Source organism: Salvelinus fontinalis, unplaced genomic scaffold (genome assembly GCF_029448725.1).
Source record: "Salvelinus fontinalis isolate EN_2023a unplaced genomic scaffold, ASM2944872v1 scaffold_0319, whole genome shotgun sequence".
NCBI lineage: Eukaryota > Metazoa > Chordata > Actinopteri > Salmoniformes > Salmonidae > Salvelinus > Salvelinus fontinalis.
Window position 1 is genome coordinate 26074 of NW_026600528.1, and position 26427 is coordinate 52500.

The following is a 26427-nucleotide window of genomic DNA, read 5'->3' on the forward strand; positions in this document are numbered from 1 at the left end:
GCTCCAACAGTGCAGTAGTATCTAACTAAATGCTTGTGTTCCTAGCTCCAACAGTAGTATCTAACTAAATGCTTGTGTTCCTAGCTCCAACAGTAGTATCTAACTAAATGCTTGTGTTCCTAGCTCCAACAGTAGTATCTAACTAAATGCTTGTGTTCCTAGCTCCAACAGTAGTATCTAACTAAATGCTTGTGTTCCTAGCTCCAACAGTAGTATCTAACTAAATGCTTGTGTTCCTAGCTCCAACAGTGCAGTAGTATCTAACTAAATGCTTGTGTTCCTAGCTCCAACAGTGCAGTAATATCTAACTAAATGCTTGTGTTCCTAGCTCCAACAGTGCAGTAGTATCTAACTAAATGCTTGTGTTTCTAGCTCCAACAGTGCAGTAGTATCTAACTAAATGCTTGTGTTCCTAGCTCCAACAGTGCAGTAGTATCTAACTAAATGCTTGTGTTCCTAGCTCCAACAGTGCAGTAGTATCTAACTAAATGCTTTTGTTCCTAGCTCCAACAGTGCAGTAGTATCTAACTAAATGCTTGTGTTCCTAGCTCCAACAGTAGTATCTAACTAAATGCTTGTGTTCCTAGCTCCAACAGTAGTATCTAACTAAATGCTAGTGTTCCTAGCTCCAACAGTAGTATCTAACTAAATGCTTGTGTTCCTAGCTCCAACAGTGCAGTAGTATCTAACTAAATGCTTGTGTTCCTAGCTCCAACAGTGCAGTAATATCTAACTAAATGCTTGTGTTCCTAGCTCCAACAGTGCAGGAGTATCTAACTAAATGCTTGTGTTTCTAGCTCCAACAGTGCAGTAGTATCTAACTAAATGCTTTTGTTCCTAGCTCCAACAGTGCAGTAATATCTAACTAAATGCTTGTGTTTCTAGCTCCAACAGTGCAGTAGTATCTAACTAAATGCTTTTGTTCCTAGCTCCAACAGTGCAGTAGTATCTAACTAAATGCTTGTGTTCCTAGCTCCAACAGTGCAGTAGTATCTAACTAAATGCTTGTGTTCCTAGCTCCAACAGTGCAGTAGTATCTAACTAAATGCTTGTGTTCCTAGCTCCAACAGTAGTATCTAACTAAATGCTTGTGTTCCTAGCTCCAACAGTAGTATCTAACTAAATGCTTGTGTTCCTAGCTCCAACGGTAGTATCTAACTAAATGCTTGTGTTCCTAGCTCCAACAGTAGTATCTAACTAAATGCTTGTGTTCCTAGCTCCAACAGTAGTATCTAACTAAATGCTTGTGTTCCTAGCTCCAACAGTGCAGTAGTATCTAACTAAATGCTTGTGTTCCTAGCTCCAACAGTGCAGTAATATCTAACTAAATGCTTGTGTTCCTAGCTCCAACAGTGCAGTAGTATCTAACTAAATGCTTGTGTTCCTAGCTCCAACAGTGCAGTAGTATCTAACTAAATGCTTGTGTTCCTAGCTCCAACTTGTTTTCTCACTGTCCTGCAGTGTTAAAATTCTCTAACATTGTCTCCTTCTTCTTACTTTGTCTTCAACCAGCAGATCACATCCAGCTGTCCTCCTGAATTAGCCGCGGCTTCGTGAACTAAGATTAATACACACTCTGAACACACTCCAATGTAGCAGAGAGGAACAAGGCACTGTGAAGGAAGAGGAAAATACTGCTTTGCCTTTGATGAACTCACAGTGAAAGGAGAACACATTCTGACGGAAAATTACGTTTCTTCAACGCTCCTTAGTGGTTTGTCCCCGGACGTCCAGATGCCTTGTGTCCGTTGTCACGCCAGCGTGCGAGATCGCCCCCTAGACTCCTTGACCCAGGAAAACAACCTTGTCCTCCCATGTCTGAGTCTCACCATGTAATGCAGACAGAGAGGGGAGTTGAGAATCTGTCTGCTACAGGATATGAGTGGTGATCAGTCTGCCACAGACGACCAGACCTGCCTGCAGGGAGGAGGGGAGGAGCAGAGAGCCATGCAGCCTCAGTCTGAGGAACTCTTGACCAGGAAACTAAAGGCCCTGGACGGCAGCATGGGGCCCCCAGCCCAGGGGACACAGCAGGGCAACAAGCCTGATGGTGGTGGTGGTGGGGGAAAGACCAACGAGACAGGGGAGACAGGGGGGACAGGGACCCCGGCCATGCCCAAGATGGGTATCCGAGCCTGGGCTACAGACTGGCCTCCCGCCCCCCGGAGGGAAATCTGTGATGGAGGATGCCAAAACTCCCCCAAATACGACAGCATCGTCGTGGCGTTCCATAACGACCAGCAGCCTCTCGAACAATCAGGAGCGGTGATACAGTCACATGACCAGCCCCCTGTAGACTCTGACTACGGTGAAGCTGTTGAGTCGGGGGAGGATCCCAGGTACAGTCTGGCCGACCTAATAGGACGCTCCCCTCTAAAGGGGGCGGGGCTCCATCCCATCCGCCAACGTTCCAACAGTGACGTCACCATCAGTGATATCGACAGCGAAGACGTTATAATAGACGGTACTGCAGTGAACCCCAACACCGGCGCAGCGCTTCACCGGGAGTACGGTAGCACCTCCTCTATCGACCGGCAGGGCCTGAGCGGGGACGGCTTCCATACGCTGCTACGGGGTTACCGTGTCGACACCTTAGACCACACCCTCCACACCCTGACACACCCACATCACTCCATGCCCCGCCCACTGCTGGGCTTACCTGAGCTGCTGCAGCGCTGTGACACCTCCCTCTCCCCCAGCCTGCAGGTAACTACTGGCCTTATTGGCTCACTCTCTTGCTCTCTCTCTCTATCTATCTCTCAATCTCAAAATTCAAATTAAAAGGGTTTATTGACATGGGAGGCATATTTTAACGTTGCCAAAGCAAGTGAGGTTGATAATAAACAAAAGTGAAATAAACAATACAAATGAACAGTAAACATTACACTCACAAAAGTTCCAAAAGAACAAAGATATTTCACATGTCGTATTATGTCTATATACTTTGTATTTGTATTTATTATGGATCCCCATTAGTTCCTGTCAAGGCAGCAGCTACTCTTCCTGGGGTTTATTATGGATCCCCATTAGTTCCTGTCAAGGCAGCAGATACTCTTCCTGGGGTTTATTATGGATCCCCATTAGTTCCTGTCAAGGCAGCAGCTACTCTTCCTGGGGTTTATTATGGATCCCCATTAGTTCCTGCCAAGGCAGCAGCTACTCTTCCTGGGGTTTATTATGGATCCTCATTAGTTCCTGCCAAGGCAGCAGCTACTCTTCCTGGAGTTTATTATGGATCCCATTAGTTACTGTCAAGGCAGCAGCTACTCTTCCTAGGGTTTATTATGGATCCCCATTAGTTCCTGCCAAGGCAGCAGCTACTCTTCCTGGGGTTTATTATGGATCCCATTAGTTCCTGCCAAGGCAGCAGCTTCTCCTCCTGGGGTTTATTATGGTTCCCATTAGTTCCTGCCAAGGCAGCAGCTACTCTTCCTGGGGTTTATTATGGATCCCCATTAGTTCCTGCCAAAGCAGCAGCTACTCTTCCTGGGGTTTATTATGGATCCCCATTAGATCCTGTCAAGGCAACAGCTACTCTTCTTGGGGTTTATTATAGACCCCCATTAGTTCCTGCCAAGGCAGCAGCTACTCTTCCTGGGGTTTATTATGGATCCCCATTAGTTCCTGTCAAGGCAGCAGCTACTCTTCCTGGGGTTTATTATGGATCCCATTAGTTCCTGCCAAGACAGCAGCTACTCTTCCTGGGGTTTATTATGGATCCCCATTAGTCCCTGCCAAGGCAGCAGCTACTCTCCTGGGGTTTCTTAAGGATTCCCATTAGTTCCTGCCAAGGCAGCAGCCACTCTTCCTGAGGTTTATTAAGGATCGCCATTAGTTCCTGCCAAGGCAGCAGCCACTCTTCTTGAGGTTTATTAAGGATCCCCATTAGTTCCTGTCAAGGCAGCAGCTACTCTTCCTGGGGTTTATTATGGATCCCCATTAGTTCCTGCCAAAGCAGCAGCCACTCTTCCTGAGGTTTATTAAATATCCCCATTAGTTCCTGCCAAGGCAGCAGCTACTCTTCCTGGGGTTTATTATGGATCCCCATTAGTTCCTGTCAAGGCAGCAGCTACTCTTCCTGGGGTTTATTATGGATCCCCATTAGTTCTTGACAAGGCAGCAGCTACTCTTCCTGGGGTTTATTATGGATCCCCATTAGTTCCTGCCGAGGCAGCAGCTACTCTTCCTGGGGTTTATTATGGATCCCCATTAGTTCCTGTCATGGCAGCAGCTACTCTTCCTGGGGTTTATTATGGATCCCTATTAGTTCCTGTCAAGGCAGCAGGTACTCTTCCTGGGGTTTATTATGGATCCCCATTAGTTCCTGTCAAGGCAGCAGCTACTCTTCCTGGGGTATATTATGGATCCCCATTAGTTCCTGCCAAGGCAGCAGCTACTCTTCCTGGGATTTATTAAGGATCCCCATTAGTTCCTGTCAAGGCAGCAGCTACTCTTCCTGGGGTTTATTATGGATCCCTATTAGTTCCTGTCAAGGCAGCAGGTACTCTTCCTGGGGTTTATTATGGATCCCCATTAGTTCCTGTCATGGCAGCAGCTACTCTTCCTGGGGTTTATTATGGATCCCTATTAGTTCCTGTCAAGGCAGCAGGTACTCTTCCTGGGGTTTATTATGGATCCCCATTAGTTCCTGTCAAGGCAGCAGCTACTCTTCCTGGGGTATATTATGGATCCCCATTAGTTCCTGCCAAGGCAGCAGCTACTCTTCCTGGGATTTATTAAGGATCCCCATTAGTTCCTGTCAAGGCAGCAGCTACTCTTCCTGGTGTTTATTATGGATCCCCATTAGTTCCTGCCAAAGCAGCAGCCAATCTTCCTGAGGTTTATTAAATATCCCCATTAGTTCCTGCCAAGGCAGCAGCTACTCTTCCTGGGGTTTATTATGGATCCCCATTAGTTCCTGTCAAGGCAGCAGCTACTCTTCCTGGGGTTTATTATGGATCCCTATTAGTTCCTGTCAAGGCAGCAGGTACTCTTCCTGGGGTTTATTATGGATCCCCATTAGTTCCTGTCAAGGCAGCAGCTACTCTTCCTGGGGTATATTATGGATCCCCATTAGTTCCTGCCAAGGCAGCAGCTACTCTTCCTGGGGTTTATTATGGATCCCCATTAGTTCCTGTCAAGGCAACAGCTACTCTTCTTGGGGTTTATTATAGACCCCCATTAGTTCCTGCCAAGGCAGCAGCTACTCTTCTTGGGGTTTATTATGGATCCCCATTAGTTCCTGCCAAGGCAGCAGCTACTCTTCCTGGGGTTTATTATGGATCCCATTAGTTCCTGCCAAGGCAGCATCTTCTCCTCCTGGGGTTTATTATGGTTCCCATTAGTTCCTGCCAAGGCAGCAGCCACTCTTCCTGAGGTTTATTAAGGATCCCCATCAGTTCCTGCCAAGGCAGCAGACACTCTTCTTGAGGTTTATTAAGGATCCCCATTAGTTCCTGCCAAGGCAGCAGCCACTCTTCCTGAGGTTTATTAAGGATCCCCATTAGTTCCTGTCAAGGCAGCAGCTACTCTTCCTGGTGTTTATTATCGATCCCCATTAGTTCCTGCCAAAGCAGCAGCCACTCTTCCTGAGGTTTATTAAATATCCCCATTAGTTCCTGCCAAGGCAGCAGCTACTCTTCCTTGGGTTTATTATGGATCCCCATTAGTTCCTGTCAAGGCAGCAGCTACTCTTCCTGGGGTTTATTATGGATCCCCATTTAGTTCCTGCCAAGGCAGCAGCCACTCTTCCTGAGGTTTATTAAGGATCGCCAATTGGTTCCTGTCAAGGCAGCAGCTACTCTTCCTGGGGTTTATTATGGATCCCCATTAGTTCCTGCCAACGTAGCAGCCACTCTTCCTGAGGTTTATTAAGGATCCCCATTAGTTCCTGCCAAGGCAGCAGCTACTCTTCCTGGGGTTTATTATGGATCCCCATTAGTTCCTGCCAAGGCAGCAGCTACTCTTCCTGGGGTTTATTATGGATCCCCATTAGTTCCTGTCAAGGCAGCAGCTACTCTTCCTGGGGTTTATTATGGATCCCCATTAGTTCCTGACAAGGCAGCAGCTACTCTTCCTGGGGTTTATTATGGATCCCCATTAGTTCCTGTCAAGGCAGCAGCTACTCTTCCTGGGGTTTATTATGGATCCCCATTTAGTTCCTGACAAGGCAGCAGCTACTCTTCCTGGGGTTTATTATGGATCCCCATTAGTTCCTGCCAAGGCAGCAGCTACTCTTCCTGGGGTTTATTATGGATCCCCATTAGTTCCTGCCAAGGCAGCAGCTACTCTTCCTGGGGTTTATTATGGATCCCCATTAGTTCCTGTCAAGGCAGCAGCTACTCTTCCTGGGGTTTATTATGGATCCCCATTAGTTCCTGACAAGGCAGCAGCTACTCTTCCTGGGGTTTATTTTGGCTCCCTGTTAGTTTCTGCCAAGGCAGCAGCTACTCTTCCTGGGGTTTATTATGGATCCCCATTAGTTCCTGCGAAGACAGCAGCTACTCTTCCTGGGGTTTATTATGGACCCCCCCCCCCCCCCCCATTAGTTCTTGCCAAGACAGCAGCTACTCTTCCTGGGGTTTATTATGGATCCCCATTAGTTCCTGACAAGGCAGCAGCTACTCTTCCTGGGGTTTATTTTGGCTCCCTGTTAGTTTCTCTCAAGGCAGCAGCTACTCTTCCTGGGGTTTATTATGGATCCCCATTAGTTCCTGCCAAGGCAGCAGCTACTCTTCCTGGGGTTTATTTTGGCTCCCTGTTAGTTTCTGCCAAGGCAGCAGCTACTCTTCCTGGGGTTTATTATGGATCCCCATTAGTTCCTGCGAAGACAGCAGCTACTCTTCCTGGGGTTTATTATGGACCCCCCCCCCCCCCCCCCCCCCATTAGTTCTTGCCAAGACAGCAGCTACTCTTCCTGGTGTTTATTATGGATCCCCATTAGTTCCTGACAAGGCAGCAGCTACTCTTCCTGGGGTTTATTTTGGCTCCCTGTTAGTTCCTGCCAAGGCAGCAGCTACTCTTCCTGGGGTCCGCCAACATTAAGGCAGTTATATACAGTTTAAAATACTACATGACATGACATTTCATAACACCTTATTCAACACATTCAGTGTGTTCCCTCAGGCCACCACTCCACTACCACATATGTGACCGACCGGCTTGATTCGGTCTTATGTAGCAAAATTTGAAATTGTGTTTTTTACATTGGATAAAAGTAGAGACTCAGAGCTACAAAATGGTATATCATACACTGCATTTGAGGAACAATGGGAAAGTAATTCTGCTTTGAAAGTTGATACACTTTTTTGTACCCTTGAATGTTTTGGTACAGATACTAGTGAGCTCCTCTTTGTCTAAACCCATTCAACATCGTTCACACCCTCCTAACCTTTAGCCCCACCCAGCTCTTTAAGGATTCAAGTCAGGCTATGTACTAAACAACCAAAGATTTCAAAACTAAAGGCTGGTTTACTCTACGGGTGTGTTCGTAAATTTAATCTGGAGTGTCAGAGTGTGTTCTGGGCTTTTGTCAACTCAAAACGTTGGCAGATTGGCATTCGTAAATGCAGAGCTTGTCAGATTGTCATTGGTAAACTCAGAGCTTGTCAGATTGTCATTGGTAAATGCAGAGCTTGTCAGATTGTCATTGGTTAACTCAGAGCGTTGTCAGATTGTCATTGGTAAATGCAGAGCGCTTGCGCTCTCGGAGCGTTCAGAGCGTACCCTGAACTATTTCGCTGAGAAGTGGGGTAGAGTAGTAGAGTAGTGCTGAGTAGTAGAGTAGTAGAGTAGTGCTGAGTAGTAGAGTAGTAGAGTAGTAGAGTAGTAGAGTAGTGCTGAGTAGTAGAGTAGTAGAGTAGTAGAGTAGTGCTGAGTAGTAGAGTAGTAGAGTAGTAGAGTAGTGCTGAGTAGTAGAGTAGTAGAGTAGTGCTGAGTAAGTTGATCCGAGCGTTCTGGATGGACGCTTCTCCCTCTCTGTCATGGATGCCATGGTTGACCTTAGTTTTGAAGATGTAATCCGGAGACAGGTGTTTTACAACAGCCTTCTTTGTTCTCTTTTCCACTTCACTTCCACTTTCCAATCAAATGCAAGGATTTTCTCCATCTCCTTAGCTATCATAATCTAATTCCACTCATTTCAAAACTCAGTCCTCCAGAAAGTGGAGATCAATCAAATCAAATCAAATGTATTTATAAAGCCCTTCCTACATCAGCTGATATCTCAAAGTGCTGTACGGAAACCCAGCCTAAAACCACAAACAGCTGCATTGCTTGGTGTAGAAGCACGGTGGCTAGGAAAAACTCCCTAGAAATGCCAGAACCTAGGAAGAAACCTAGAGAGGAACCAGGCTATGAGGGGTGGCCAGTCCTCTTCTGGCTGTGCCGGGAGGAGATTATAACAGAACATGGCCAAGATGTTCAAATGTTCATAAATGACCAGCAGGGTCAAATAATAATAATCACAGTGGTTGTCGAGGGTGCAACAGGTCAGCACCTCAGGAGCAAATGTCAGTTGGCTTTTCATAGCTGATCATTAAGAGTATCTCTACCGCTCCTGCTGTCTCTAGAGAGTTGAAAACAGCAGGTCTAGTTAGTGTAGTTTCTTCTTTTAATTCAATTTAGAGAAATTATTCCTCCATTTGCAATACATTTGCCAATCGGTTGTTCTGCCAGAATTTTCTTGCCATTCCTTTTGTCTCATCCATACAATTTTTTAAATTCCTCATCAATCCATAGGGATTTAACAGTTTTGAGAGTAATTTTCTTAATGGGTGCATGTTTATTAGTAACTGGGATTTCATAGAACCAATTTCATAAATGTTTCAAGTGCAGCATTTGGTTGCTCGTCATTATTACACCACGGACCAACAAATATTATTTGCCGCAACAACATAGGAATCACTACAAAACGTATTGTGTGACCTCGTATGACACTATATTAGGCCCAGCCTTAGTAACTGTAGTTGTCATAGATATGGCTACAAGAGTATATTGTGATCACTAAATCAAATGTACTTGGATACTCCTTTAAAGCACATTTCTGTAGCATTAGAAAAATATGTGTTCAGTGTTGTGTTGATGAGTTTATTCCTGTTTCTAACTAGAGATTGTCAGAATATAAATATCATCGGTTACTAGTAACCAATTTCATGAACTTCCTAATCTACATATGGGAACGTGAGCTATTTTGAGCACTTTTCTGTGATGCTTGCTTCCTTTCACTGGGAAGCTTAGCAGAAGTAGATATTCTCATGCTATTTATGTTTATGTCAGGATGAGCTGCACACAGTGGACTTCCTACTAGGGCACATCGCCTCAATGCTAACAGTATAAATCTGCTTCATAGACACATGATTGATGCATACAACAGCTGTAGGATCGGCAGAGACATTCAGGACAGTTAGAGGGACATAAATTAGGTTATTTACATTGTGTCTACCAACGCCCCTGGGATAATTTACATTTGCTAAAGTATTATGAATATTCATTAACAAAATGGTAGGGAGCTGGGCTGGGCTTAGGTCATTGATAGGTCATTGTTTCAACACAGCCTAATATTGATCCAGGAACCCAAATGATTTGGGTGGATCCCATCCTCCTTATAGTATGAGCTTTGCTTCCAGATGGTTTCCAGAATTGTCATGAAATGTTCCACCCACAGAGCTGCAATATTCTCGTAGCCAGGAGGGCTACAAGTCTGCTGTACCATTTAGGGAGGAGGTCAGATATTATGGGGCGTTTTGTTTGTGTCAAGCAGTGACCCAATCAGTTCTTTAAAATCTAATTTCAACTGTTCTGAGCTGCCCTTCATAATGTCATTGAATCCCACATTAACTATGATAGACTGAATGTCGTAATGCTGGTTTATAATGTTTGGGAGCAGCTTATTGATGTCCTGATGCTGGTTTATAATGTTTGGGAGCAGCTTATTGATGTCCTGATGCAGGTTTATAATGTTTGGGAGCAGCTTATTGATGTCCTGATGCTGGTTTATAATGTTTGGGAGCAGCTTATTGATGTCCTGATGCAGGTTTATAATGTTTGGGAGCAGCTTATTGATGTCCTGATGCAGGTTAATGTTTGGGAGCAGCTTGTTGATGTCCTGATGCTGGTTTATAGTGTTTGTGAGCAGCTTATTGATGTCCTGATGCAGGTTTATAGTGTTTGTGAGCAGCTTATTGATGTCCTGATGCTGGTTTATAATGTTTGGGAGCAGCTTATTTATGTCCTGATGCTGGTTTATAATGTCTGGGAGCAGCTTATTGATGTCCTGATGCAGGTTTATAGTGTTTGTGAGCAGCTTATTGATGTCCTGATGCTGGTTTATAATGTTTGGGAGCAGCTTATTTATGTCCTGATGCTGGTTTATAATGTCTGGGAGCAGCTTATTGATGTCCTGATGCAGGTTTATAATGTCTGGGAGCAGCTTATTGATGTCCTGATGCAGGTTAATGTTTGGGAGCAGCTTGTTGATGTCCTGATGCTGGTTTATAGTGTTTGTGAACAGCTTATTGATGTCCTGATGCAGGTTTATAGTGTTTGTGAGCAGCTTATTGATGTCCTGATTCTGGTTTATAGTGTTTGGGAGCAGCTTATTGATGTCCTGATGCAGGTTTATAATGTTTGGGAGCAGCTTATTGATGTCCTGATGCTGGTTAATGTTTGGGAGCAGCTTGTTGATGCCCTGATGCTGGTTTATAATGTTTGGGAGCAGCTTGTTGATGTCCTGATGCTGGTTTATAATGTTTGGGAGCAGCTTATTGATGTCCTGATGCTGGTTTATAATGTTTGGGAGCAGCTTATTGATGTCCTGATGCTGGTTAATGTTTGGGAGCAGCTTGTTGATGCCCTGATGCTGGAATTATAATGTTTGGGAGCAGCTTGTTGATGTCCTGATGCTGGAATTATAATGTTTGGGAGCAGCTTGTTGATGTCCTGATGCTGGAATTATAATGTTTGGGAGCAGCTTGTTGATGTCCTGATGCTGGTTTATAATGTTTGGGAGCAGCTTATTGATGTCCTGATGCTGGTTTATAATGTTTGTGAGCAGCTTATTGATGTCCTGATGCTGGTTTATAATGTTTGTGAGCAGCTTGTTGATGTCCTGATGCTGGTTTATAATGTTTGGGAGCAGCTTGTTGATGTCCTGATGCTGGTTTATAATGTTTGGGAGCAGCTTATTGATGTCCTGATGCTGGTTAATGTTTGGGAGCAGCTTGTTGATGCCCTGATGCTGGAATTATAATGTTTGGGAGCAGCTTATTGATATCTTGATGCTGGTTTATAATGTTTGGGAGCAGCTTGTTGATGCCCTGATGCTGGTTAATGTTTGGGAGCAGTTGTTGATGCCCTGATGCTGGTTTATCATGTTTGGGAGCAGCTTATTGATGTCCTGATGCTGGTTTATAGTGTTTGGCAGCAGCTTATTGATGTCCTGATGCTGGTTTATAGTGTTTGGCAGCAGCTTATTGATGTCCTGATGCTGGTTTATAATGTTTGGGAGCAGCTTATTGATGTCCTGATGCAGGTTTATAATGTTTGACAGCAGCTTATTGATGTCCTGATGCTGGTTTATAATGTTTGGGAGCAGCTTATTGATGTCCTGATGCTGGTTTATAGTTTGGGAGCAGCTTATTGATGTCCTGATGCTGGTTTATAGTTTGGGAGCAGCTTATTGATGTCCTGATGCAGGTTAATGTTTGGGAGCAGCTTGTTGATGTCCTGATGCAGGTTTATAATGTTTGGGAGCAGCTTATTGATGTCCTGATGCTGGTTTATAATGTTTGGGAGCAGCTTATTGATGTCCTGATGCTGGTTTATAGTGTTTGGCAGCAGCTTATTGATGTCCTGATGCTGGTTTATAATGTTTAGGAGCAGCTTATTGATGTCCTGATGCTGGTTTATAATGTTTGAGAGCAGCTTATTGAATTCCTGATGCAGGTTTATAATGTTTGGCAGCAGCTTATTGATGTCCTGATGCTGGTTTATAATGTTTGGGAGCAGCTTATTGATGCCCTGATGCTGGTTAATGTTTGGGAGCAGCTTATTGATGTCCTGATGCAGGTTTATAATGTTGGGGAGCAGCTTATTGATGTCCTGATGCTGGTTAATGTTTGGGAGCAGCTTATTGATGTCCTGATGCTGGTTTATAATGTTTGGGAGCAGCTTATTGATGCCCTGATGCTGGTTTATAATGTTTGGGAGCAGCTTATTGATGTCCTGATGCTGGTTTATAATGTTGGGGAGCAGCTTATTGATGTCCTGATGCTGGTTTATAATGTTTGGGAGCAGCTTATTGATGTCCTGATGCAGGTTTATAATGTTTGGGAGCAGCTTGTTGATGTCCTGATGCAGGTTTATAATGTTTGGGAGCAGCTTATTGATGTCCTGATGCAGGTTTATAATGTTGGGGAGCAGCTTGTTGATGTCCTGATGCTGGTTTATAATGTTTGGGAGCAGCTTATTGATGTCCTGATGCAGGTTTATAATGTTGGGGAGCAGCTGATTGATGTCCTGATGCTTTTTTATAATGTTTGGGATCAGCTTATTGATGTCCTGATGCTGGTTTATAATGTTTGGGAGCAGCTTATTGATGTCCTGATGCAGGTTTATAATGTTGGGGAGCAGCTGATTGATGTCCTGATGCTTTTTTATAATGTTTGGGATCAGCTTATTGATGTCCTGATGCTGGTTTATAATGTTTGGGAGCAGCTTATTGATGTCCTGATGCTGGTTTATAGTTTGGGAGCAGCTTATTGCTCTTACTTTTCGACGAGCTTCCATCGGAATCTTGGCCAAGTGGTCCTTTTGTCCAAAAGAATCGTTGCTTGGTTGTAAAACGTTGCATTCAACTTCTGATATAGCAGCTAACTATAGCTAACAATTGCTAACATTAGCTAACGTGTCCAAATCCTCATTACGCAATACTGAGGAAATTCCGAAAAATAGCAATATACTCGCATAATCTGATATAACTCGGTTTCAAATAGCTTCGTTATGATGTTTCTAACACCTATATCAAATTAAATTACAGACTGATATATCTAAAGTTCATTACTAAGCGTTCGAAAATGGCATCCCGGGGTCTCTCTCTGCGTAAAGTTCAACGTCGAAAAGATGGCGTACCTCACTCCTTGGTGTTTTATAACCTCTGAGAGCTACGCAGGAAGCCCATTCCACTTCTCATTGGTTACTGACATCCAGGGGAAGGCGGGTGCAGTTTGTGTCGTTCCATAGGATATACACACCCCTTTAAACTGAACTGAGATCAGAGCTTCGCTCTCAGATCTTCGCAAAACCTGTCATGGATTTCGCTGTAGAAAGAGTTCTGTTCCACTCAGAGACATAATTCAAACGGCTATAGAAACTAGATAGTGTTTTCTATCCAATAATAACAATAATATGCATATTGTACGATCAAGAATTGAGTAGGAAGCCGTTTCATCTGTAGAGACAATTATGCTGATTTGAAACAGCACCCCCTATAGTCGCAAGAAGTTAAGGGACTCTTCTCCAGGTTAATCTCTCTGTAGGTGATGGCTTTTTAAGGAAGGTTTTGAAATCACTTCCTTTTAGGTGGTTGTAGAATTAGCGGGTATTGGCCTAATTCTGCTCTGCATGCATTATTTGGTGTTTTACGTTGTACGTGTAGGATATTTTTGCAGAATTCTGCATGCAGAGTCACAATTTGACGTTTGTCCCATTTTGTGAAGTCTTGGTTGGTGAGCGGACCCCAGACCTCACAACCATAAAGGGCAATGGGTTCTATGACTGATTCAAGTATTTTTAGCCAGATCCTAATTGGTATGTCAAAATGTTGTTCCTTTTGATGGCATAGAATGTTGAATGTTGTCATAGAAGGCCCTTCTTGCTTTGTCTCTCAGATCGTTCACAGTTACCTGTGGAGATTATGTTTAGGCTGAGATACGTATTGTTTTGTGTGCTCTAGGGCAACAGTTTCTAGATGGAATTTGTATTTCTGGGCAAATGGACCTTTTTTGGGAACACCATTACTTAGAGATATATTCAGATATATATATATTCATGTGCAGAAGATCCATGTGCTGCAATTCGTTGATATATATGTTGAAGAGGGTGGGGCTTAAACTGCATCCCTGTCTCACCCCACTGCCCTGAGGAAAGAAATGTGAATAAAATGTGTGTTTATCAATTTGTTGTTTGTGTAAATGGTGTTTATAATGTCTTGTGTGTTTCCACCAATACCACTTTCTATCAATTTGTATAGCAGACATTGAGTCAAAAGTTTTTTTGAAGTCAAGAAAAGCATGAGAAGACTTTACCTTTGTTTTGGTTTGATTGTTTGTCAATCAGGGTGTGCAGGGTGAATACATGGTCTGTTGTACGGTAATTTGGTAAAAAGCCAATTTGACATTTGCTCAGTACATTGTTTTCACTGAGGAAATATACAAGTCTGCTATTAATGATAATGCAGAGGATTTTCCCAAGGTTGCTGTTGACGCATATCCCACGGTAGTTATTGGGGTCAAATTGGGGTGATCAGTACTAGGTTCCAAATATTGGGGAAGATACCAGAGCTGAGGATGATGAGGATGATGTTAAAACCTGTTATGGCTGCACGCTGAATATTGAAAAAACTGGAAAATGTGTGCACATTTTCAAACGGCCTCCTAAGAAACTTTTTATTTTCCAATATGCATATATTTACTACTGTTGGATAGATAACAGTCTGTAGTTTCTAAAAAGGTTTGAATTGTTTCTCTAAGTCGAACAGAAATATTTTTACAGCCATTTTCCCAGCCGAATTGAGTTTCCCAAAATGCGATGTGTCTCTTTAAGACCTTCTCTATAAAAGGCCATTTGACTTGTGACCATAGGGACACGTCAGAGGCGTTCGTCAGACTGTAATGCGGAAGTGAGAATTGAAAGGAGTCGAATATCTCGTCCCTGGACTGAATAACGCAACTTCTTGTGAGACCTGCGCAGTTAAAATAAAAATCCGGGCGCGAAGGATAATTTGATCTCGGCTTCTGGAACAAGGTAGATAACGTTGAATATGATGCCTGACTACGATATTATTTGATACATGTCACAAAATCATCCTAAAGTATGTTTTTTCAATATACTTTAATTATATTATTGCAATTTATTCTGGACTTTAGATGTGAAACGACGGAAGAATTTTTTGAAGAAAAGCTTTCTAGCGCAGCAATGCTATCGTGCTAGCTAACCAAAGAGGGAAATAATTCGTTCTGGAACCCAACTAAAGACTCTACTGGACATTGGACCCCGTTACAACATTCTGATGGAGTACCAAGAAAGATAAGACCCAATTTGGGATGCTTTTTCATATATATGTCGAACTGTTGAATGCTAACTCTGCTAACTGTGCTAGGCTAGCGCTTGACTAGAATCAATGCTGCCTTATGCTAGCTTATGATGTTAGCTAATATAACGATATATTGTGTTTTCGCTGTAAAACACTTCAAAAATCGGAAATGTTGTCTGTATTCACAAGATATCTGTCTTTCATTAGTTATCCACCATATGTTTTTCTGAAATGTTTTATGAGGTGTAATTAGTAGCCGACGTTGGTGTATGTATTTTCTCTGGCTACTCCCGGCTGGATTCAGACTGTAGCTATGTATTAGCATTTTTGGGTAGCATCAATGTAAAACTGATTTATAGCTAAAATATGCACTTTTTATGAACAAAACATAGATTTATTGTGTAACATGTTATATGACTGTCATCTGAGGTCGTTTTTTCTGGGCTCTTTAGGTTGGTTTTAGTTTATTTCGGTTGGTTGTGCATGCTACTTCAATCATAATTCATACTTCATAATCATAATTCATACGTGTCTGTCCACTTTTGTATTTGGTGGTGAGCTAACATAAATATATGTGGCGTTTTCTCTGTAAAACATTTAAAAAATCGGACATGTTGGCTGGATTGACAAGATGTTTATCTTTCAAATGCTGTATTGGACTTGTTAATGTGTAAAAGTTAAATATTTTTAAAAAATAGATTTTGAATTTCGCGCCCTGCAGGGGTGTCATTTTCGGTCCGAGGTCGGGCTTGCACGCCAAACAGGTTAAAGAGTTTGAGTTTTGTGGTCTGTATATTTTGTAATCTCCTTGTGGATACTATGGGTTGGAGAGTTTGTATTTGGCCTGTATTTCATTCAATGTTGTTTGTATTCTGTATCTTCATTCAATGCAATTGAATTCACGTCGTATAAATAATTGGAGACCGGTGTAGGAATTTGTAAGAGGGGGGTTTAATACTCAACCAAAATATTCAACATGAAAAGGGGACAAAGCCCAAAACAAACACGTAAACAAAAGAGCTAAAGGTGGCTGGAGGTGTGTGGTTATACCTCTAATAAATATACAGGACGAGGCCCGTAAGAAGAATACACGGGACGAGATCCGTAATAACGAGTGCACAATACACGCAGCACAACAGCCGAAATAGCAAAGAACAGGTACTCACAGACCAACGGACATGGGAACAAAAACCGACCAGACAAAGGTGAACAGAGGGCACATTTATGGTTGAACTCGTAAGTTTACATACACCTTCGCCAAATACATTTAAACTCAGTTTTTCACAATTCCTGACATTTAATCCTTGTAAAAATTCCGTGTCTTAGGTCAGTTAGGATCACCACTTTATTTTAAGAATGTGAAATGTCAGAATAATAGCAGAGAGAATGAGTTATTTCAGCTTTAATTTATTTCATCACATTCCCAGTGGGTCAGAAGTTTACATACACTCAATTAGTATTTGGTAGCATTGCCTTTAAATTGTTTAACTTGGGTCAAATGTTTCGGGTGGCCTTCCACAAGCTTCCCACAATAAGTTGGGTTTGGCCAATTCCTCCTGACATGGCTGGTGTAACTGAGTCAGGTTTGTAGGCCTCCTTGCTCACACACGTTTTTTTCAGTTCTGTCCACAAATTTTCTAAAATATTGAGGTCAGGGCTTTGTGATGGCCACTCCAAAACCTTGACTTTGTTGTCCTTAAGCCATTTTGCCACAACTTTGGAAGTATGCTTGGGGTCATTGTCCATTTGGAAGACCCATTTGTGACCAAGCTTTAACTTCCTGACTGATGTCTTGAGATGTTGCTTCAACATATCCACATCATTTTCCTTTCTCATGATGCCATCTATTTTGTGAAGTGAACCAGTCCCTCCTGCAGCAACGCACCCCCACAACATGATGCTGCCACCCCCATGCTTCACGGTTGGGATGGTGCTCCTCGGCTTGCAAGCGTCCTCCTTTTCGTCCAAACATAACGATGGTCATTATGGTCAAACAGTTCTATTTTTGTTTCATCAGACCAGAGGACATTTCTCCAAAAAGTACGATCTTTGTCCCCATGTGCAGTTGCAAACCGTAGTCTGGCTTTTTTATGGCGGTTTTGGAGAAGTGGCTTCTACCTTGCTGAGCGGCCTTTCAGGTTATGTCGATATAGGACTCGTTTTACTGTGGATATAGATACTTTGTACCTGTTTCCTCCAGCGTCTTCACAAGGTCCTTTGCTGTTGTTCTGGGATTGATTTTCACTTTTCGCACAAAAGTTTGTTCATCTGTAGGAGACAGAAGGCATCTCCTTCCTGAGCGGTATGATGGCTGCGTGGTCCCATAGTGTTTATACCTGGGTACTATTGTTTGTAAGAGATGAACATGGTACCTTCAGGCATTTGGAAATTGCTCCCAAGGATGAACCAGACTTGTGGAGGCCCACAATTTATGGAGTGTGGAGGCCCACTGATTTCTTTTGATGTTACCATGATGTCAAGCAAAGAGGCACTGAGTTTGAAGGTAGGCTTTGAAATACATCCACAGGTACACCTCCAATTCACTCAAATTATGTCAATTAGCCTATCAGAAGCTTCTAAAGCCATGACATAATTTTTAGGAATTTTTCAAGATATTTAAAGGCACAGTCAACTTAGTGTATGTAAACTTCTGACCCACTGGAATTGTGATTAAGTGAATTATAAGTGAAATAATCTGTCTGTAAACAATTGTTGGAAAAATGACTTGTGTCATGCACAAAGTAGATGTCCTAACCAACTTGCCAATACTATAGTTTGTTAACAAGACATTTGTGGAGTTGTTGATAAACAGGTTTTAATGACTCCAATCTAAGTGTATGTAAACTTCTGACTTCAACTGTATCTACGGCATACTAATCAGGAGGATGGGAACCAGGTAATGAGACCAGACAGTCCGGGGTTCGTGGTGATGATCCAGTTCAGAAACGAAGGCCGGCGACGTAGACCTCCGGAACTGGAGAACGGAATGAGCAGCAGTACCGGGGGGATCTGTGGTAGTCTTTAAGTAGACCTCCGGAACTGGAGAACGGAATGAGCAGCAGTACCCGGGGGATCTGTGGTAGTCTTTAAGTAGACCTCCGGAACTGGAGAACGGAATGAGCAGCAGTACCGGGGGGGATCTGTGGTAGTCTTTAAGTAGACCTCCGGAACTGGAGAACGGAATGAGCAGCAGTACCCGGGGGATCTGTGGTAGTCTTTAAGTAGACCTCCGGAACTGGAGAACGGAATGAGCAGCAGTACCCGGGGGATCTGTGGTAGTCTTTAAGTAGACCTCCGGAACTGGAGAACGGAATGAGCAGCAGTACCGGGGGGGATCTGTGGTAGTCTTTAAGTAGACCTCCGGAACTGGAGAACGGAATGAGCAGCAGTACCGGGGGGGATCTGTGGTAGTCTTTAAGTAGACCTCCGGAACTGGAGAACGGAATGAGCAGCAGTACCCGGGGGGATCTGTGGTAGTCTTTAAGTAGACCTCCGGAACTGGAGAACGGAATGAGCAGCAGTACCCGGGGGATCTGTGGTAGTCTTTAAGTAGACCTCCGGAACTGGAGAACGGAATGAGCAGCAGTACCGGGGGGGATCTGTGGTAGTCTTTAAGTAGACCTCCGGAACTGGAGAACGGAATGAGCAGCAGTACCGGGGGGGATCTGTGGTAGTCTTTAAGTAGACCTCCGGAACTGGAGAACGGAATGAGCAGCAGTACCCGGGGGGATCTGTGGTAGTCTTTAAGTAGACCTCCGGAACTGGAGAACGGAATGAGCAGCAGTACCAGGGGGATCTGTGGTAGTCTTTAAGTAGACCTCCGGAACTGGAGAACGGAATGAGCAGCAGTACCCGGGGGGATCTGTGGTAGTCTTTAAGTAGACCTCCGGAACTGGAGAACGGAATGAGCAGCAGTACCCGGGGGGATCTGTGGAAGTCTTTAAGTAGACCTCCGGAACTGGAGAACGGAATGAGCAGCAGTACCGGGGGGATCTGTGGTAGTCTTTAACAGTTGATTATATGATTTGTAATTGATCACGTTTATGTTTTTGCTGTTTATTCTTTGTTATAGCGCCAAACAGATTGGAGAAGTGGTTTATCCATACATCTCCGTTTTGGATAGATAACTCTTCGTGTTGTTGTTTGTTTAGTGTTTTCCAATTTTCCCAGAAGTGATTGGAGTCTATGGATTCTTCAATTACATGACGTGCTGTTCCTTCTTTTTTTGTATTGTATTTCTGTATTGTTTTATTGATAAACCATAGTGAAGGTTTTCTGGGTCTCTGTGTTCTTGGTTTTTGGTTGGACAGGTTTCTCAATTTCTTTCTTAGGTTTTTGCCTTCTTCATCAAACCATTTGTCATTGTTATAAATTTTCTTTGGTTCTCACCTTGGCATTTTTAGATTTGATAGGGAAGCTGAGAGGTCAAATATACTGTTAAGGTTTCTACTACCAAGTTTACACCTTCACTATTGCAGTGGAACGTTTTGCCCAAGAAGTTGTCTAAAAGCTAAATAATTTGTTGTTGCCTAATTGTTTTTTTGGTAATTTTCCACAATACTTCCTTTCCGTCTTTAGTATTTCTTAATCTTACTCAGTTCCTTTGGCTTTGATGCCTCATGATTGAATATTGCTCTGTTCAAGTAGAGTGTGATTTTGCTGTGATCTGATAGGGGTGTCAGTGGGCTGACTGTGAACGCTCTGAGAGACTCTGGGTTGAGGTCAGTGATAAAGTAGTCTACAGTGCTACTGCCAAGAGATGAGCCTGTAGGTGTACCTACCATAGGAGTCTCCTCGAAGCCTACCATTGACTATGTACATACCCAGCGTGCGACAGAGCTGCAGGAGAGTTGTGACCAGTTTTTGTTGGTTATGTTGTCGTAGTTGTGCCTAAAGGGGGGCATATGGGGGAGGGAATGCTGTCACCTCCAGGCAGGTGTTTGTCCCCCTGTGTGCTGAGGGGGGGGGGGGCATATGGGGGAGGGAATGCTGTCACCTGCAGGCAGGTGTTTGTCCCCCAGTGTGCTGAGGGTGTCAGGTTCTTGTCCGGTTCTGGCATTTAGGTCGCCACAGACTAGTACATGTCCCTGGGCCTGGAAATGATTGATTTTCCCCTCCAGGATGGGGATTCTAGTGGGGGGGGATATACTGTAGGTCGCACACAGGATGACACTTTTCTCTGTTGAGATCATTTCCTTTTGAATTTCTAGACAAATGTAAAATGTGCCTGTTTTGATTAATTCAATAGACTGAGATAGTTCTGCTCAATACCACATTAGCATACCCCCTGAGTCCCTTCCCTGTTTCACACCTGGTAGTTTGGTGGATGGGACTACCAGCTCTCTGTAACCTAGAGGGCAAGCAGTGGGTCTATCTCCTCCATACCATGTTTTTTGTAGGACAACAATGTCTGTATTTCTGATTGCTTTGGTGAAGTCCAGGTACCTGCTTTTGAGTTCCTGCTTTCTCTCTGTCTCTCTCTCTCTCTCTCTCTCTCTCTCTCTCTCTCTCTCTCTCTCTCTCTCTCTCTCTCTCTCTCTCTCTCTCTCTCTCTCTCTCTCTCTCTCTCTCTCTCTCTCTCTCTCTCTCTCTCTCTCTCTCTCTCTCTCTCTCTCTCTCTCTCTCTCTCTCTCTCTCTACCTCTCCCTCTCTCTGTCTCTCTCTCTCTCTCTCTCTCTCTCTCTCTACCTCTCCCTCTCTCTGTCTCTCTCTCTCTCTCTACCTCTCTCTCAAATTCAAATTCAAATTCAAGCTGCTTTATTGGCATGAAAAACATTGTGTCAATATTGCCAAAGCAACAATGTATACAATATACATTGTAATACAATTAAAACAATGACAAATAATAATAATATAGAATTTCAGTAAATAATAATACAAAATTAAATATAAAAATAGTAACAATAAAATGGTAACAGTCAATAGTCGAATGTAATGTATGGTGTAATGCACCACTACCACCACCACCATCATTAAACTGCTATCATTACCAATACCACCCATACCATTACTATTTGGAATGATAAACAATAATAATAATACTAATAACAATAACAGTAATAACAATAACATTCCTAATAAGTAAGTTACTGCTTACTATGCAGATGTTATTATTCAGTGTCCCTCAGGCTATGGCAGGCAAATACATATTTGGCTGCAAGAGAAGCCATTGCTCCTTCGCCCATGAGTATTTTTAGTTTTTCCTCTGGGTTTAATAAGTAAAAATTTGGAATAAATGTAGTCATTTCTGTGAATAATGAATCTCTTGGTGAGGAATATTTATCACAGTAAAGGAGAAAGTGCATCTCTGTTTCAACCTCCCCTGTCGTGCAGTGACCACATACACGCTCCTCTTTGGGTAGCCATGTCTTTTTATGTCTGCCGGTTTCTATTGCCAATCGGTGGTCACTCAGCCTGTACTTGGTAAGGATCTGTCTCTGCTTCGAATCTCTGACAGAGTAGAGATATTCAGCCAATTCATATTCTCTGTTTAGGGTCAGATAGCAATTTAGTCGGCTTTGGGATTTTGTTTCGTTTTTCCAATGTTGTAAATATGAGTCCTTTGATTGGTTCATGATTTTGTTTATTGGAATTCTTTCTTTTGAAGCAGTGCTGGTGTCAGCTTGGTTGGTTAGGTCCAACACCAGCTGACTGAGAGGGCTCGTTTCTGGGCTCAGCTCTTGGGTTTGAAGTGCTTTAAATTGCAGACTCGAATTTGGACTTGAATTTAGATGTAGCCAAAATTTTAATGATCTTTTCTGTATTTTCATTATTACTGGAAAGCGGCCCAATTCTGCCCTACATGCATTAGTTGGTGTATTTCTCTGGACTTGTAGGATTTTCCGACAGAATTCTGCATGTAAGGTTTCAATTGGATGTTTGTCCCACATTTTAAAGTCCAGTTTATTGAGTGGCCCCCAAACCTCACTTCCGTAAAGAGCTATTGGTAGGATTACACTGTCAAATATTTTGGTCCAAATTCTAATTGGGATGTTGATTTTGAATAATTTCATTTTTATTGCATACAATGCTCTGCGGGCTTTTTCTTTGAGTGCATTCACTGCCCTATTAAAGTTTCCCGATGCAGATATGGTCAGACCAAGGTAGGTGTAATTTTTTGTGTGTTCAATGATGGTGTTGTTCAGGGTGAATTTATATTTGTGTTTCTGACATCTGTTTTGTTTTTGGAAAATCATGATTTTAGTTTTTGGGAAATTTACTGCCAGGGCCCAATTATGGCAATATTGCTCTAGAATATTAATGTTCTGTTGAAGACCTTCTTTGGTTGGTGATAGAAGTACCAAGTCATCAGCATATAGCAGGTATTTCACCTCTGTGTCAAATAGTGTGAGTCCTGGGGCTGGAGAATTGTCCAACATCTCTGCTAATTCATTGATATAAATGTTGAAAAGATTTGGACTCAAACTACAGCCTTGTCTCACACCTCGACATTGTGAAAAGAATTCTGTTCTTTGGTTTTTGATTTTTATTGCACACTTGTTTTCTGTGTACATACATTTTATTAAGTCATACACCTTACCACCAAGCCCACTTTGGAGAATTTTGTAGAATAGCCCTTCGTGCCAAATAGAATCAAATGCTTTTTTAAAGTCAATAAAGCAAGCAAAGATTTTGCCCTCTTTTTTTTGGTGGACGTGTTTATTAATTAGTGTGTGTAAGGTGTATATATGATCAGTAGTGCGATGGTTGGCGAGAAAGCCAATTTGACATTTAGTTATTACATTTTTTTCTTGAAGAAAGGTTTGGATTCTTGAATTCAAAATGCTACAGAAAACCTTTCCCAAGTTACTGTTTACACAAATTCCCCTGTAATTATTGGGGTCTGATTTGTCTCCACTTTTGTGGATAGGGGAGATGAGCCCCTGGTTCCAGACATCAGGGAAGCAGCCAGAAGTTAAAACCATGTTGAACAATTTAAGCACAGCATTTTGCAGCTCAGGTGTGCTGTTTTTCAGCATTTCATTTCTGATGTTGTCTAGACCACAAGCCTTCTTTGATTTAATAGATTTGAGCTTTTCAGTTAGTTCTTGTTGGGTTATTGGGTAATCTAATGGATTTTGGTTATTTTTAATGACTGATTCAAGGATGTTCAATTTTTCTTTAATTTCTAATTGGTTCTGTTTTAAGTCTTTTTCTGGGATGTTTTTGTATAGATTATCAAAATAAGTTTTCCAAATTCCTACATCTTGTATGGCTAATTCTTGTGGCTTTGTTGTGCTTAAATTGTTCCACATGTCCCAGAACTGATTTTGGTCAATTGCGTTTTCAATTTCATCAAGTGTCTTGTTGGTATAATTCAGTTTCTTGCGTTTCAGTGTATGTTTATACTGTTTCAGAGTTTCAAAGTATTCATATCGTAGCTCTGGGTTGTTTTGCTGCTTATGTTTTTTGTTTGACATTTGTCTTAGGTGTTTTCTAATTGTTTTACATTCATTATCAAACCATTTGTCAGAAACATTTTGTTTTTTGTTTCTGATGTTGCATTTCTTTGGTTTGCTCAAATTTGCTTTCGATGCTGCTTTTTGGAATATGCAGTTGATGTTTAGAGTAGCCGAATTGACACCATCTTTATTGTTTTGGTATTGTGAGTTATTGAAAAACTGTATAGAGTTCATCATTTCTTTTGAGTTCAATGTTTCAATGAATCTCTCTGCACTGTTTGGAGCCCATCTGTATGATTGGTTTATGTTGAAGAGTTTATTGGGCAGTTTTTTTGAATGAATATTGCCGGTTAATTTCTTCAAAAACACGTTGATCTGACTGTGATCTGACAATGGTGTCTGTGGTCTGACAGTGAATGCACTAATGGAGGAGGGGTCAATGTCCGTGATGGCATAATCGACTACACTTGTCCCAAGAGCTGAGCAGTAAGTAAACTGACCTAAAGAGTCGCCTCTGATTCTACCATTAAGCATGTACAGGCCTAAGGCTCGACAGAGATGCACTAACTCCTTCCCATTTTTGTTCAGTATTTGGTCAGGACTGTTTCTATTATTTATAATAGGGCTGCTGTACAAGGAGGGGTGACCAAATATGTGGTGGTTACCTCCCGCATCAGTGTAGTCAGGCTCAGAACCTGTTCTTGCATTGAAATCTCCACAAAGAAGCACTTTACCCTCTGCCTGAAATGTAATGATTTCTGTCTGGAGATTGTCAAAAAACTGATCATCATAATATGGTGAATCTGAAGGAGGAGCATAAGCTGCACATATGTACACGTCATTATCACAATAGATTGTACCTTTGTTAAGTTTTAGCCAAATGTGACTGGTACCTTTTTTCATTTCATTCAGTGCCAAGTCCTGCTTATGCCAAATGATGATTCCACCTGAGTCTCGGCCCCGTTTAACATTTTTATGTTTGATTGATGGTAGTAAACTTTCTCTATACCCTGAGGGACACTGAGTATCTATGTCTCCACGACACCATGTTTCCAGTAGGATTATGATGTCCTGTCCTTTGATGTTTTTAATAAATTCTGGATTTGTTGTTTTATAACCAAAATGTGAAGAGTAAAATCCCTGGATATTCCAAGAGCTGATAGTTAATGATCTCATTTATAATAAGTGATATTCACTGGTTTGAGTAAAGTACATTGAAAACAATACAAAATAATATATATATATATATATACATATATATATACACATATACATACACACACACATACACATATATATATATATATACATATATACATATACATACATACACACATATATATACATATATATATATATATATATACATATACATACATACACACATATACACACACACACACACACACACACACACACACACACACACACACACACACACACACACACACACACACACACACACACACACACACATACATACATACATACATACATACATACATACATACACACACCATTATATATAAATATTATTATTATACCGGTGCCAATAAAAAATTAAGAATAGTTGTAAACAAATTAATAAGAATGGAATAAGACTGCACAAAAAATAAGTACAATGCAATCTGCAACCCTGTGTGTGTGTGTGTGCGTGCGTGCGTGCCCCTGAATTAAAGGGTCTGTCTAGCTCAGTAGTCTGCATATTAGTTGCAGTAGTTGGCGCACCTCTCCTATCTCTGATTGTTCTAGGTGTCTTTTGCCAGAGGTTACCTCAGCATATGTAGGCTGATGATCTGAATGATACATGGTGTGGACTGCATCATGTGGTGTACTTCTCTGAAGGACAGTGTTCTGTCCGACCCTGGAGTAGTGGTCAAAGCTGTGTTGTGATGGGCCAGGTCCAGTAGAGATGTGTTGTGATGGGCCAGGTCCAGTAGAGCTGTGTTGTGATGGGCCAGGTCCAGTAGAGATGTGTTGTGACGGGCCAGGTCCAGTAGAGCTGTGTTGTGACGGGCCAGGTCCAGTAGAGCTGTGTTGTGATGGGCCAGGTCTAGTAGAGATGTGTTGTGATGGGCCTGGTCTAGTAGAGATGTGTTGTGATGGGCCTGGTCTAGTAGAGCTGTGTTCTGATGGGCCTGGTCCAGTAGAGCTGTGTTGTGATGGGCCGGGTCTAGTCGTGTTGTCCTGATGCGGGTCTGGTCTCGTAAATCTGTGTTGTGATGGGCCTGGTCTAGTAGAGCTGTGTTGTGAAGGCCCTGGTCTCGTAAATCTGTGTTGTGTTGGGCCTGGTCTAGTAGAGCTGTGCTGTAATAAGCCGTGTCTGGCTCTTTTCTCCTGGGGATGGTGGAGGTACTGTTGTTTCAGAAAGTGGGGCGGGGGACCTCTGTTGCTGGGGTGATGGGTGTGTGGGTCCCTGCCAAGTGTTGCATCTTTTAGGTCCTTGGCAAAGGTTCTGACACTGTCCTGATCAAGATGTACATTATCGTATAAGTGTTGACATGTCAGAGTGGGGTGGTGAGCCGTTCTGACGTTGAGTAGTGAGGCACAGTCCACAGTGATCTGTTGATTTATTTTGTCGATCAACTGTCCTGGGAAGTCTTTTCTTGGTAGGAGGGTGGACACAACTATATTGGTTGTTGGGAACACAGCCTGTGCCCGTTCTGCCACTCTTCTCACTGCCCCAGATACATCTTCACCTTTGGCATGAAGGTC

At 42.6% G+C, this 26427-nt stretch overlaps 1 protein-coding gene across 1 annotated transcript in view; it reads left to right on the forward strand.

The window, feature by feature from the left end:
- Nucleotides 1–1515: 1515 nt before the first annotated feature.
- LOC129845585 (signal-induced proliferation-associated 1-like protein 2) overlaps nt 1516–26427 on the forward strand; it is a gene marked incomplete at its 3' end in the record, with an annotated part of 171606 nt that continues 146694 nt past the window's right edge. The window contains 1 exon segment of the mRNA XM_055913434.1: nt 1516–2706. Within this exon segment, the coding sequence (XP_055769409.1) occupies nt 1879–2706 (828 nt within the window).